Source organism: Colletes latitarsis, chromosome 11 (assembly GCF_051014445.1).
Source record: "Colletes latitarsis isolate SP2378_abdomen chromosome 11, iyColLati1, whole genome shotgun sequence".
NCBI classification, from domain to species: domain Eukaryota; kingdom Metazoa; phylum Arthropoda; class Insecta; order Hymenoptera; family Colletidae; genus Colletes; species Colletes latitarsis.
The window spans coordinates 8047421-8061659 of record NC_135144.1 but is presented as its reverse complement, the minus strand read 5'-3'; the positions used below and the strand labels follow the sequence as shown (position 1 = coordinate 8061659).

The 14239-nt window shown below is 31.9% G+C and overlaps 1 protein-coding gene across 1 annotated transcript in view; it reads left to right on the top strand.

Annotated features, from left to right (window-relative positions):
* Cad96ca (tyrosine kinase receptor Cad96Ca) overlaps positions 1 to 14239 on the top strand; it is a 70642-nt gene that overhangs the window by 51929 nt on the left and 4474 nt on the right. Inside the window, exons 4-5 of the mRNA XM_076777198.1 lie at positions 4899 to 5322; positions 8915 to 9091. Of these exons, the coding sequence (XP_076633313.1) occupies positions 4899 to 5322; positions 8915 to 9091 (601 nt within the window). The remainder of the gene's footprint in view (positions 1 to 4898; positions 5323 to 8914; positions 9092 to 14239) is intronic.

Sequence of the window (14239 nt, the reverse complement as noted above, 5' to 3'; positions counted from 1 at the left end):
TTTAATTAGGTATTTTAGAATCTTCAAACTTCACAAACCTATCTGTTTAAATGTTATTATAAAACTATTAATACTATTTGCACATACTGGACTAAGAATATTGTTTATAAAACTATAAAATTACAATTAAAACTGGTATATTACTAGTAAGTTTATGGTTTAATCTATGATTTCATAAACATTCCCTAACACAAATTTTATTTTTAAAATTGAATAAATAATTTGGCCTATCGATTAAAGACTGTTAGTGTTACGAAATGAATTTACTATACTCTAAACTCTTAAATTTTTTTTAAAATTGTCTATAGGTTTATTTTATATATTTATATTTTTAGAATTGTCGAAGCTTTATAGTTGTTCTTTCCTACTTGCTTTACTATTACTACAATACAATCGAAGTCTTGAATTTGATTTTCAGAATTACAAGATATATGTTCAATAATATCAATTCTAGCTATTGATCTACATTATACGTGGTTGTGACTTTTAATCGAATCTACTCTTGTTATACTATTACAAATAGAAGTAGTTTTGTTTTCAGTTAAGGTTAATACTTTTATTTTTTTTATACAGGGTGTTCGGCCACCCCTGGGAAAAATTTTAATGGGGGATTCTAGAGGCCAAAATAAGACGAAAATCAAGAATACCAATTTGTTGATGGAGGCTTCGTTAAAAAGTTATTAACAATGAAATTCAAAAATTTCAAATCGTCCTGGAAAAATTATTTTCGGTTGCGGGGGGCAAATACAATCATTTTTGGTGAATAGACATACCCCCGAAATTCTACTCATTTTCGAGAAAAAAATTCGAGTAAGTGCTGAAAGTTATGGGCGAAAAAAAAGACTTTCGAATCGTCTTGGAAAAATTATTTTTAGTTGCAGGAGTCAATTGCAAGCATTTTTGTTGAATAGACATACCCCCGAAATCCTACTCAGTTTCGAGAAAAAAATTCCTTACCGAAAATATAATTTCTGGCCAGAAATGTCTGCCCGAATTTTCATGCGAATCTTTAAAACGTCATAACTTCTGAACGGATTGGACGATTTTAATGTTTAAAAAAGCAAACTACGCGTATTTTGATGGAGAATATGTACAAATCGCAAAAATATTCGAAAAATTGTTCCTTGACTCCGCAAAATGAGAAAAACCATATAAAAATGGTCCAATTTTCAAACAGCCATAACTCCTACAATAGTGAATATATTTCAATGAAACTTTTTTCTGAACTAGTGCTCATGGGCACCTACAAAAAAGTATTAGACAACTTTTCTGTGGGGCGACAAACAAAATTACTAACAATGAAAAACGAATTTTTAAGATAAATCGACAGGGGGTAGGTGCCTAAATTTTTCGACGAAAAAAAAAAAATTCAAATCATTCTGGAAATATTATTTTCGGCTGCGGGGGTCAATTACAATCATTTTTGGTGAACAGACACACCCCGGAAATCCTGCGTGTTTTCGAGAAAAAAATTCAGGACGGGCAGAAATTTAAACGTTAATAACTTTTTAACAATGCCTCCATCAACAAATTGGTATTCTTGATTTTCGTCTTATTTTGGCCTCTAGAATCCCCCATTAAAATTTTTCTCAGTGGTGGCCGAACACCCTGTATAGTTACAGCTTATTTCGGTACACATCTAGAAACTGCACATTTTAAGAATCGGTCCGAATTCTGCGAATGTTTAGTTCACGTCACGTCAGGTCGCGTCATTTCTCGACCGTTAGTCTTAAAACTCTAGTCACGAACCGTGTTATATCAGGTCTCTCAAACGTCTTTGCGCATTTCGCTGTATATAATTTCGATGCAGCGCCGTGCACACACAAACATGACCCTACTCGTCCAAACCTCAAGACGTCCATTAATTTTTTACATTCAACCTTCCACCAATTCTCCAAGTGAAATGAAACAAGAATTTATCGCCACTTTTAGTGGCTTACGTGCGATACAAGAATTGAATTACATTTGATAGTATATTGAGCAATTTCGAAAATAGAAACTACCATAGAAAAACAGAAGCAAGACCAAATTTATTTTGGAGTACCTTCGAATGTTTGTGAAACAAATTTATCAAAACTAAAATGATATTATACGATTAATAGAGGTTTTGTAGTTGAAATTATTTTCACAATATCATGTAAAAACTATGTTCTTTAATTTCAAATTTTGATAAATTTCTTAAGCAAACATTTGGGAATATTTGAAAATAAACTTCGTCTTACCTGTTATGTTTTTCTTACGATCACTATTGTTTTATAATCGCACAAAAATAGAATGTTACGTTGTTAGATAATATAGTATTCAATAACAGATACAAGATTAGTAATATTTTCAAATCGATATCACTGCAACATCGATCATATTAAATAGTTTTATTAAATAGTATATACCTAGTATCAAAAAATTCTAAAAGGTTTCTTCGTTTTCAAAATATTTTGATTTAAAGTTTGGTACGTATATAATAAAGAAATTACTCTTTAGTCTATTCAATAAGGTTTGGTTGAGTCGGTAGAGCGATCAGCTACGAATCTTTTGATAGTGGGTTCGAATCCTCGTCAAGTAATTATTTTTTTTGTTATATCGAAATGCAAAAATATATTTTATTTATTATGTATATATGACGTAGATATTAAACGAAACAATCCCTAAGTTTTTAATAAAAAAAAGACAGTAGTAAGTACAGTAGTAAAACAGCATTATATTAATATTATAATCATTATCAATTAAATTCTGTATTAGTATTAGTAAATTCTGTACTTGAAATACATCCGAAAATCATAAACGTCGATACTGATGCTAGGAATGACTAATACAGAATTTACGTGACAATGACTAATAGGAATTATTAATATAGAATAATATATGCAACGTATAATGCTATTTTATTACTGTACATCACATACAGGGTGTTCAGTCACCACTGGGAAAAATTTTAATGGGAGATTCTAGAGGCCAAAATAAGACGAAAATCAAGAATATCAATTTCTTGATTGAGGCTTTGTTAAAAAGTTATTAAAAAATTAAATTAAAAAATTTCAAATCATTTTGAAAAAATTATTTTCGCTTGCGAGGGTCAATGACAATCATTTTTGGTGAATAGACATACCCCCAAAATCCTATGCATTCTCGAGAAAAAAAATTCAGTACTGAAAATATAATGTCTGACCATGAATGTCTTTTACCCTGAAAATTGAAAAGTTTCTAATCATTCTGGAAAAATTATATTCGGTTGCGAGGGTCAATTCCAATCATTTTTGGTGACTAGATATACCCCCGAATTCCTACGCATTTTCGAGAAAAAAAATCCTTTATTGAAAATACATATAAAGTGTTGCGAAATTTCATGCATATGTTTAAAAAATCATAACTCTGGAAGGAATTGGAGGATTTTAATGTTTCAAAATGCAAACGACGTGTATTTTGGTGAGGAATATTTAGAAATTCTAAGAATGTTTGAAAACTTGTTTCTTAACCCCGTAAACCAAGAATAACCTCATCAAAATGGTCCAATTTTCAAACGACCATAACTCCTACAATAGTCAATGGATTTCATTGAAATTTAGATTGGAAATAGAGCCCATGGATACTTACAAAAAAGTATTAGACAACTTTTCTGTAGGGTGTCAAACAAAATTACTAAAAATCAAAAACGAATTTTTAAGAAAAATTGACAGGGGGATAAGGTGCCTAAATTTTTCGGCGAAAAAAAAAGTTCGAATTCATTCTGGAAAAATTATTTTCGGTTACGAGAGTCAATTACAATCATTTTTGGTGAGTAGACATACACTCGAAATTCTACGCACTTTCGAGAAAAAAATTCAAATAGGTGGACAAATTTTTCGACAAAATTAAAAAAGTTTCAAATCTTCCTGGAAAAATTATTTTTGGTTGTGGAGTTCAATTACAATCATTTTTGGTAGATAGACACACCCCCGAAATTCTACGCGCTTTCGAGAAAAAAATTGTTTACCGAAAATATAATGTGTTTACAAAATCGTAACTTCTGGACGGATTGAAGGATTTTAATGATTTAAAATTCAAACAATGCCTATTAGTGGAGCTCTAGAGCCCCATAAAAATGGGCCGAAAAAATACATTGAATGTAACGTCTACTTTAAATGTTAATAACTTTTTAACGAAGCCTCAATCAACAAATTGATATTTTTGATTTTCCTCTTATGTTGGCCTCCAGAATCTCCCATTAAAATTTTTCCCAGAGGTAAGAAACACTCTGTATACATAATAAATAAAATATATTTTTGCATTTCAAAATAATAAAATAAAAAAAAAAGTAACTCAACCAAATCTCTGTAAAGTAGAAACTAATTCTTTTACTACATACGTACCAAATTTTAAATCAAAATATCTCGAAAATGAAGGCCTATTGCGAAGAAACCTATTAGGGTTTTTTGATACACTATAACTTGCACTTGCTATCGTTTCAAAAGCAACTTCTGTGACTGCAATACACAAAAGGTTTAAGTTTAGGTATATTGACAATTGCATCGCAAGCGAAGATTATCATTGTTTTTAATATCAAAGACGGAATTCGTTTGCGAAATGCTATTACAAGAGGTTTGAATTATTACGCGCGTGTGTGTTCCCGAAGGAGACGTTCCGAGATCTCCGATATCTAGTTTCTTTAATGGACTCGGCCAGCTGGTCCCGTGGTCGTTCGAAACAAAGGCATTGGCCCTGGTCAACCTGCGGTGCCTAGCCAACTCGGTAGAAAGTTTCGTCGATAAATCACGAGGAACGGTGCACGACCTTTCATGGGACCCGGTGGCGGTCCGTTCCATTATTCATGCTCCAGTTGGTTGACGATACTCTTTCCGACCTGAGCGTTTCAAAGTGGTAACCGGGCGCTGCTTAACTCTGCTCTGATTTTTCTTCGACAGGAACCCGTTTCCGGGTCAGCATGTCTCTGCGGGCAGAATACGGCCGCCTCTGCTGGGCCTGCCGAGCCTGCAGAGCTACCCCAGGCCGGGGCTACCTCATACGTCGGTGATATCGTCGTCGCCAGTGGCGGTGCCGCCGAGTATACCGAAAACGACCAAACTGCAGCCGGAGGAGACGAAACGGAACGAGGGTGATGCCAGCGGTGGCTCCACCGGCGTACCCGAGTCACCTACAGAGGAAAACGAGGTCGAGGGGCCGCCGCTCAGCTCGAAAATCACACCTGCCGAGGCACCGCCTTCCCAAGACATAGCGATGACCTTGGTACCTGTCACGGCGGTCTGCGTACTCGTGGTGGGCCTCGGTATGGGCGCTTGGTCGCTGCGGAATAAATTCTGTGGAACCAGGAAGTCCAAGGAAGACACGGTACTTCTTCAGATAACATTACTGTAGGTTAGGCTACTGTAGGAGCAATTTGTTCGTTTTAAGGGGGTGTAATTTTAGGAACAGGATGGCTAATACAGTGGACGAAGTTTCTATAAGAACACTATGACTTTTAATAAGAATTTAAATAATTTTGATGATATGAGCCGTTTATCTTGAAAGTGGCGTAAGTCCATTTTCCAAAACAATCGAGTTAGCTACCTTAATAGTTACATTTTTACATGATCTTTTCATTCTGAAGCAACTTGTTACTGATATGTTTGAAATCATTAAGATTTTGTAACACGAAAATTTGCTGATTAATGAAGCGATGAAAAAGTTTATTTTGAAAGAGGCGTAAGTCCCATTGTGAGAGTTTCAAATGGATATGGAAAATATTATGCAATAAAATTTTATGAGAATTATCAATATACAATGAATTTATTATAAATACAGGACAATGTCTGTCCACAGAAAGAAACACATTGGTGTCGCGCAGTCTGCGTTGAAAACCAGAGTGATGAACAGTGTTGTTTCACTTGCTGAGGATTTTCAATTGTTTCTACAGTTTTCTTAAATTCAAAACATTGGATTTACTACCGCAACGGGGGAAACCGAGAAACTTTAATAATATCAAGTTGACACCACTATACAAAAAAACGAGACCACTCACAAACCTAAAATACAAGGACTTAATAGATTTGTTACATTGTACAGGGTGTTCGGCCAACCCTGGGAAAAATTTTAATAGAGGATTCTAGAGGCCAAAATAAGACGAAAATCAAGAATACCAATTTGTTGATTGAGGCTTCGTTAAAAAGTTATTAACGTTTAAAGTAGACGTTACATTCAATGTATTTTTTCGATCCATTTTTATGGGGCTCTAGAGCTCCACTAATAGGCATTGTTTGAATTTTAAATCATTAAAATCCTTCAATCCGTCCAGAAGTTACGATTTTGTAAACACATTATATTTTCGGTAAACAATTTTTTTCTCGAAAGCGCGTAGAATTTCGGGGGTGTGTCTATCTACCAAAAATGATTGTAATTGAACTCCACAACCGAAAATAATTATTCCAGAACGATTTGAAACTTTTTTAATTTTGTCGAAAAATTTGTCCACCTATTTGAATTTTTTTCTCGAAAGTGCGTAGAATTTCGAGTGTATGTTTATTCACCAAAAATGATTGTAATTGACTCTCGTAACCGAAAATAATTTTTCCAGAATGAATAGGACTTAATAGATTTGTTACATTGTACAGGGTGTTCGGCCAATCTTGGGAAAAATTGTAATAGAGGATTCTAGAGCCCAAAATAAGACGAAAATCAAGAATACTATAGAATATTAACAATTAAATTCAAAAATTTCAAATTGTTCTGGAAAAATTATTTTCGGTTGCGGGGATCAATTACAATCATTTTTGGTGAATACACATACTTACGAAATCCTACCCACTTTCGAGAAAAAAATTCGAGTAAGTGCTGAAAGTTTTGGGTGAAAAAAAAGACTTTCGAATCGTCTTGGAAAAATTATTTTTAGTTGCAGAGGTCAATTGCAAGCATTTTTGTTGAATAGACATACCCCCGAAATCCTACTCAGTTTCGAGAAAAAAATTCCTTACCGAAAATACAATTTCTGGCCAGAAATGTCTGCCCGAATTTTCATGTGAATCTTTAAAACGTCATAACTTCTGAACGGATTGGACGATTTTAATGTTTAAAAAAGCAAACTACGCGTATTTCGGTGGAGAATATGTACAAATCGCAAAAATATTCGAAAAGTTGGTCCTTGACCCCGCAAAATAAGAAAAACCTCATAAAAATGGTCCAATTTTCAAACTGCCATAACTCCTATAATTGTGAATATATTTCAATGAAACTTTTTTCTGAAGTAGAGCTCATAGGTACCTACAAAAAAGTATTAGACAACTTTTCTGTAGGGCGTCAAACAAAATTACTAAAAATGAAAAACGAATTTTTAAGAAAAATCGACAGAGGGTAGGTGTCTAAATTTTTCGACGAAAAAAAAAATTTTTAATTAATTATAAAAAAATTATTTTCGGTTGCGGGGGTCAATTGCAATCATTTTTGGTGAATATACATACCCCCGAAATCCTACTCACTTTCTAGAAAAAAATTCGAGGTGTGAAATTTTTCGACGGAAAAAAAAAAATTTCAAATCGTTTTAGAAAAATTATTTTCGGTTGCAGGTGTCAATTGCAATCATTTTTGGTCAATAGACATACCCCCGAAATCTTGCGCATTTTCGAGAAAAAAATTCAGTATTGTCGGAACTTTAAACGTTAATAACTGTTTAACGAAGCTTTCATCAACAAATTGGTATTCTTGATTTTCGTCTTATTTTGGCCTCTAGAGTCCCCCATTAAAATTTTTTCCAGGGTTGTCCGAACACTCTGTATAATAAAAGATTCTATATACTTCTTCGGATAGCATTATATTAGGTTATATAATGGGTCCTTTTTTACCCTTCTTCTTTTTGACCCTTCAGTAGATTGTTGAGGTCGCTGTTCCAAGTTTAAACTAATAATTGTTTAATATATGTAAATGTAATTATTTAAAAATTTATGTAATCCTTCATTAGTTCATTATTTTTTAAGTTTTAAAGGAAAGTTGATTTCCATTTACCAATTTGGTAAAAATCAACATTAAGTAAAATAATTTGGTTGAGATTGAAAGTCCACTTAAGGGTTAAATATTCAACGATTTATATTCATCGATATATTTTTACAGAGAAATGCGAACCTGCTTGTTACACAACCAAATATAATGCCATCCGAAGAAGTATGTAGAATCTTTTATTATAGAAGAAGTATATAGACAAATTTTTATTTAAAACAGACAGAATTTTAGTTTTGTATAAATTTCGATAAATTTCCGTACCCATTAGGCTCATTAGACCCGTTAGATCACACAGGCCCATGCCATAACGTGTCCACCTCCATGGTCTACACTCGTGTATATTTTTTTTTTTAAATACAAAATGGCGGGTTCCTGGATCCGCTTTGCTGTTGCACCTTTTCGAAAACTAAAATTTTGTTGATTCTACATACTCATGTAATAAAAGACTATATACTTCTTCGAATAACATTATATTAGGTCAGGTAACAAGTCCAAAAATTAATATAATATCAGTTCATCGATTATCTTCAGTACTTAAAATTTTTTCTTTATCCAGCCAGAGTTCCTGTTTGAATAAGTGGATTAATTATATCCACAGCTCATTCTTCACAATATAACAATATTAAAATATTTACAAACTTGAAAATTACTTGTAGAGACGATAATTTGAATCCAAACTAAAGATAACAAATATTAATTTCATTATTATAATTTTGTTAATTATCAAAGCAATTAATTATTTTCATTTGAGGATTTTGCAAATGCCAAATCCTTTAAATTTGTCAAACGCTCTAAATTGTTATTTAGCTATTTAATAGCTCTATTTAAACAATGGAGAAACATTGTCTCCTTTGTTTTTATTACTGTTTCATCATTTACTTTTGCCATTATTTCGTCGTCGTTTAGGATTTCGAGATTTTATTAATTCTTAAAGTAATTTTCATTTTTTGCGTAGAAGGAACAAGCTTCGGTTAGCGTTTCGAATATATCAGACGATCCGTCCCTCGTCCTAAAAAGATGGCGCGGTCCAAAAGCTCACAACAATCGATACGAGCCCTGGGAAAAAGAAAATCAAACCGGCGCACAGAACAAACAAGAAGATAAATGGGAATTTCCCCGGCATCGGTTGAAGGTTGGTAATTGCACCAATTAAAACACAATATCTTACAAAATAACATTCAACTCAGTTACGTAATTCTATCGTGGGAATAATTTTGCAAGACATAATTATTATCACAACAACGCATTTTCGATAATTTGTACCAATTTATATCACTCGTTTTCAATAAAAACTCCGTAATTCGATATTTATTATTTATGAGATTTTAGTGTAATTGGACTTAACATGTTCTTATGAATGATACGTGTATCTAGCATCATGAATTTCATTATTATTTTGCCTGACAAAGACAAGATTTAAATATTACTCCTGAAAAGGACAATGGTCGAAAGTGGCCATTTTTAATACCCGCTAAAAACTCGTTAATCGTTAGATTTAGGGCAGATAAAGCTTAATAACTATGTAAAATTCATTACTTTCTTAAATTTTGATACAGAAAGGTAAGCATTTCATTAAAAAAAATTATAATAATCTAGAACTTATGATATGTAATTGAAAAATTGTAATTTATGAAGTTATACAGGGTGTTCGGCCACCCATGGGAAAAATTTTAATGGGGGATTTTAGAGGCCAAATTAAGACGAAAATGAAGAATACCAATTTGTTGATGGAGGCTTCGTTAAAAAGTTATTAACAATTAAATTCAAAAATTTCAAATCGTTCTGGAAAAATTATTTTCGATTGCAAGGCTCAATTACAATTATTTTTGGTGAATACACATACCCCCGAAATCTTACCCACTTTCGAGAAAAAAATTCAAGTAGGTGCTGAAATTTTTCGGCGGAAAAAAAATTTTTCAAATCGTTTTAAAAAAATTATTTTCGGTTGCAGAGGTCAATTACAATAATTTTTGGTCATTACACATACCCTCGAAATCCTATGCACTTTCGAGGAAAAAATTCTTTATCGAAAATCTAATTAGGTACCTAAATTTTTCGACGGAAAAAAAAATTTCAAATCGTTTTGGAAAAATTATTTTCGGTTGCAAGGCTCAATTACAATCATTTTTTGTGAATACACATACCCCCGAAATCCCACCCACTTTCGAGAAAAAAATTCAAGTAGGTGCTGAAATTTTTCGGCGGAAAAAAAATTTTTCAAATCGTTTTGGAAAAATTATTTTCGGTTGCAAGGCTCAATTACAACCATTTTTGGTGAATACACATACCCCCGAAATCTTGCGCATTTTCGAGAAAAAAATTCAATGCCAGTGGAATTTTAAATGTTAATAACTTTTTAACGAAGCCTTCATCAACAAATTGGTATTTTTGATTTTCGTCTTATTTTGGCCTCTAGAATCCCCCAATAAAATTTTTCCCAGGGTTGGCCGAACACCCTGTATAAAACACTTTTGTGTAGAACGCATGCTGTCACCCTGTATGTGTAACGTGTTCATTCATGGTGTTTATCATTTGACACGACTGGAGGTGATGAATGAATCGTCTATAATATTCCCTTACAGCAGCTCGAGGATTCCCGTTACAGGAGCCGTAAATTAAACGAATGTCTGCGTATTCTTCATGTGAAAATAATCACGACATTTTGGTACAAAATTGTACAGTTAATGGACAGTTACCAGTAGTAATAGAAGTGACACGAATCACTTCGCTAATTAAATAAATTATGTAGTAAACACACTGCCTAATAAACACGATACACGAGTACATCGACTTGCTCTTAAGTATTAATTTTTCTTAGAATTTTTTAATAAAGCGTTCATTCGAATTTGTTTACTACTTTTCTCATTTCTACTTATAGAACACATTGGTACAGGTTTTAACCCTTGAACAACCTGTATAGTAAGATTAAGTTTAGAAATGGTGGCTTAAAAATAGATTTTTTTAAATAATATTGTCGAAGAATTAAATATTTCTTCGAAGATTACAAATAATTATAAACTGATAAAGCAATTTCTTTTCGAACAAGAGAAATACAAAGTATAATGTTACTGCACAGATTCTTACGGAATTTTGTTGATAAAATTATGGTATCATATTTAATGCGTAAACAAACAATTTTTTGTCAAATCAAGTCAAGTTTTGTTGCATTAACATCAGTGGTGCATCTAGAGTACAAAAACAAATCTCCAAAAAAATATTTTATAGTCTGGCGCGTTTATTTAAATGAAAAATGTTAAATTTATTACATTATTACACAACTGTTCCTCTTTATCAATAATATCTAATAATCTGTATTTCAAGCACCGTGAAAATTTAATTTTTATTGATAGTATCACATATAAGAAAAAAAATTTTAATTTATTACCAAATAATTTTTCTTACTAACTTTATTTAATATTAAAATTAGAAAAGTGAAGGTAAATTTTATTGCCTAAGCTTTACTGCACGCATTAAAATTATAAAATTGCATCTTGTCTAAAGTTTTCATTGATTTTGCACATCTATATCAACAAATAACAAATTCTTCGATCTCTAATTTAAAGAACTGTCTATTTTCAGATACACTAAATTCGTTAGATGTATTTCGTACACTTCCATGATTAACAAATAATAATAAATAATAAATTAAAAAATAACCAAAATAATATATTGTAATCTATAATAAAAAGAAATAAAACTACCTGCAGTTCGTTTCATGGAACAATTGTTAAAACAGTTTTATAGAATAATTCTAAGTATATTTAATATAAATAAATCTGACATATCTCTTTCATTTTAAACAGCAGAAATATTTCATTGATTTCGCAAGACAGTATTTAACGAAGGCTTAATTAATAATTACTTTCACTTTCACTGTTCTACAACGAGAAATAGAAACATAGAAATATCTAAATTTTCCAATGACACTTTATACTGGTTAAGGTTTCCGAAACTTTGGAACATTTTCCTCAAAGAACATGGCTTACAAGTCCTAAAGTATCTCAAATTGTCCAATGTTTTCTTATCGTAATCAATATTTCTATGCTAAGTAATTACCTTCACCTTCACTTTTCTACAACGAGAAATAGAAACATAGAAATATCTAAATTTTTCAATGACACTATACTGGTTAAGGTTTTCGAAGATTTGGAACATTTTCCTCAAAGAACATGGCTTACAAGTCCTAAAGTATCTCAAATTGTCCAATGTTTTCTTATCGTAATCAATATTTCTATGCTAAGTAATTACCTTCACCTTCACTTTTCTACAACGAGAAATAGAAACATAGAAATATCTAAATTTTTCAATGACACTATACTGGTTAAGGTTTTCGAAGATTTGGAACATTTTCCTCAAAGAACATGGCTTACAAGTCCTAAAGTATCTCAAATTGTCCAATGTTTTCTTATCGTAATCAATATTTCTAAGCTAAGTAATTACCTTCATATTCACTTTTCTACAACGAGAAATAGAAACATAGAAATATCTAAATTTTCCAATGACAGTTTATACTGATTAAGGTTTTCGAAGATTTGGAACATTTTCCTCAAAGAACATGGCTTACAAGTCCTAAAGTATCTCAAATTGTCCAATGTTTTCATATCGTAATGAATATTTCTAAGCTAAGTAATTACCTTCACATTCACTCTTCTACAACGAGAAATAGAAACATAGAAATAATTAAATTTTTCAATGACACATTATACTGGTTAAGGTTCCCGAAACTTTGGAACATTTTCCTCAAAGAACATGGCTTACAAGTCCTAAAGTATCTTAAATTGTCCAATGTTTTCATATCGTAATCAATATTTCTAAGCTAAGTAATTACCTTCATATTCACTTTTCTACAACGAGAAATAGAAACATAGAAATATCTAAATTTTTCAATGACACTATACTGGTTAAGGTTTTCGAAGATTTGGAACATTTTCCTCAAAGAACATGGCTTACAAGTCCTAAAGTATCTCAAATTGTCCAATGTTTTCATATCGTAATGAATATTTCTAAGCTAAGTAATTACCTTCACCGTCACTTTTCTACAACGAGAAATAGAAACATAGAAATAATTAAATTTTCCAATGACAGTTTATACTGATTAAGGTTTTCGAAGATTTGGAACATTTTCCTCAAAGAACATGGCTTACAAGTCCTAAAGTATCTCAAATTGTCCAATGTTTTCATATCGTAATGAATATTTCTAAGCTAAGTAATTACCTTCATATTCACTTTTCTACAACGAGAAATAGAAACATAGAAATATCTAAATTTTTCAATGACACTATACTGGTTAAGGTTTTCGAAGATTTGGAACATTTTCCTCAAAGAACATGGCTTACAAGTCCTAAAGTATCTCAAATTGTCCAATGTTTTCTTATCGTAATCAATATTTCTAAGCTAAGTAATTACCTTCACTTTCATTGTTCTACAACGAGAAATCGAAACATAGAAATATCTAAATTTTCCAATGACACTTTATACTGGTTAAGGTTTTCGAAACTTTGGAACATTTTCCTCGAAGAACATGGCTTACAAGTCCAAAAAATTATTTTCGCTTGCGAGGATCAATGACAATCATTTTTGGTGAATAGACATACCCCCAAAATCCTATGCATTCTCGAGAAAAAAAATTCAGTACTGAAAATATAATGTCTGACCATGAATGTCTTTTACCCTGAAAATTGAAAAGTTTCTAATCATTCTGGAAAAATTATATTCGGTTGCGAGGGTCAATTCCAATCATTTTTGGTGACTAGATATACCCCCGAATTCCTACGCATTTTCGAGAAAAAAAATCCTTTATTGAAAATACATATAAAGTGTTGCGAAATTTCATGCATATGTTTAAAAAATCATAACTCTGGAAGGAATTGGAGGATTTTAATGTTTCAAAATGCAAACGACGCGTATTTTGGCGAGGAATATTTAGAAATTCTAAGAATGTTCGAAAACTTGTTTCTTAACCCCGTAAACCGAGAATAACCTCATCAAAATGGTCCAATTTTCAAACGACCATAACTCCTACAATAGTCAATGGATTTCATTGAAATTTAGATTGGAAATAGAGCCCATGGATACTTACAAAAAAGTATTAGACAACTTTTCTGTAGGGTGTCAAACAAAATTACTAAAAATCAAAAACGAATTTTTAAGAAAAATTGACAGGGGGAAAAGGTGCCTAAATTTTTCGGTGAAAAAAAAAGTTCGAATTCATTCTGGAAAAATTATTTTCGGTTACGAGAGTCAATTACAATCATTTTTGGTGAATAGACATACACTCGAA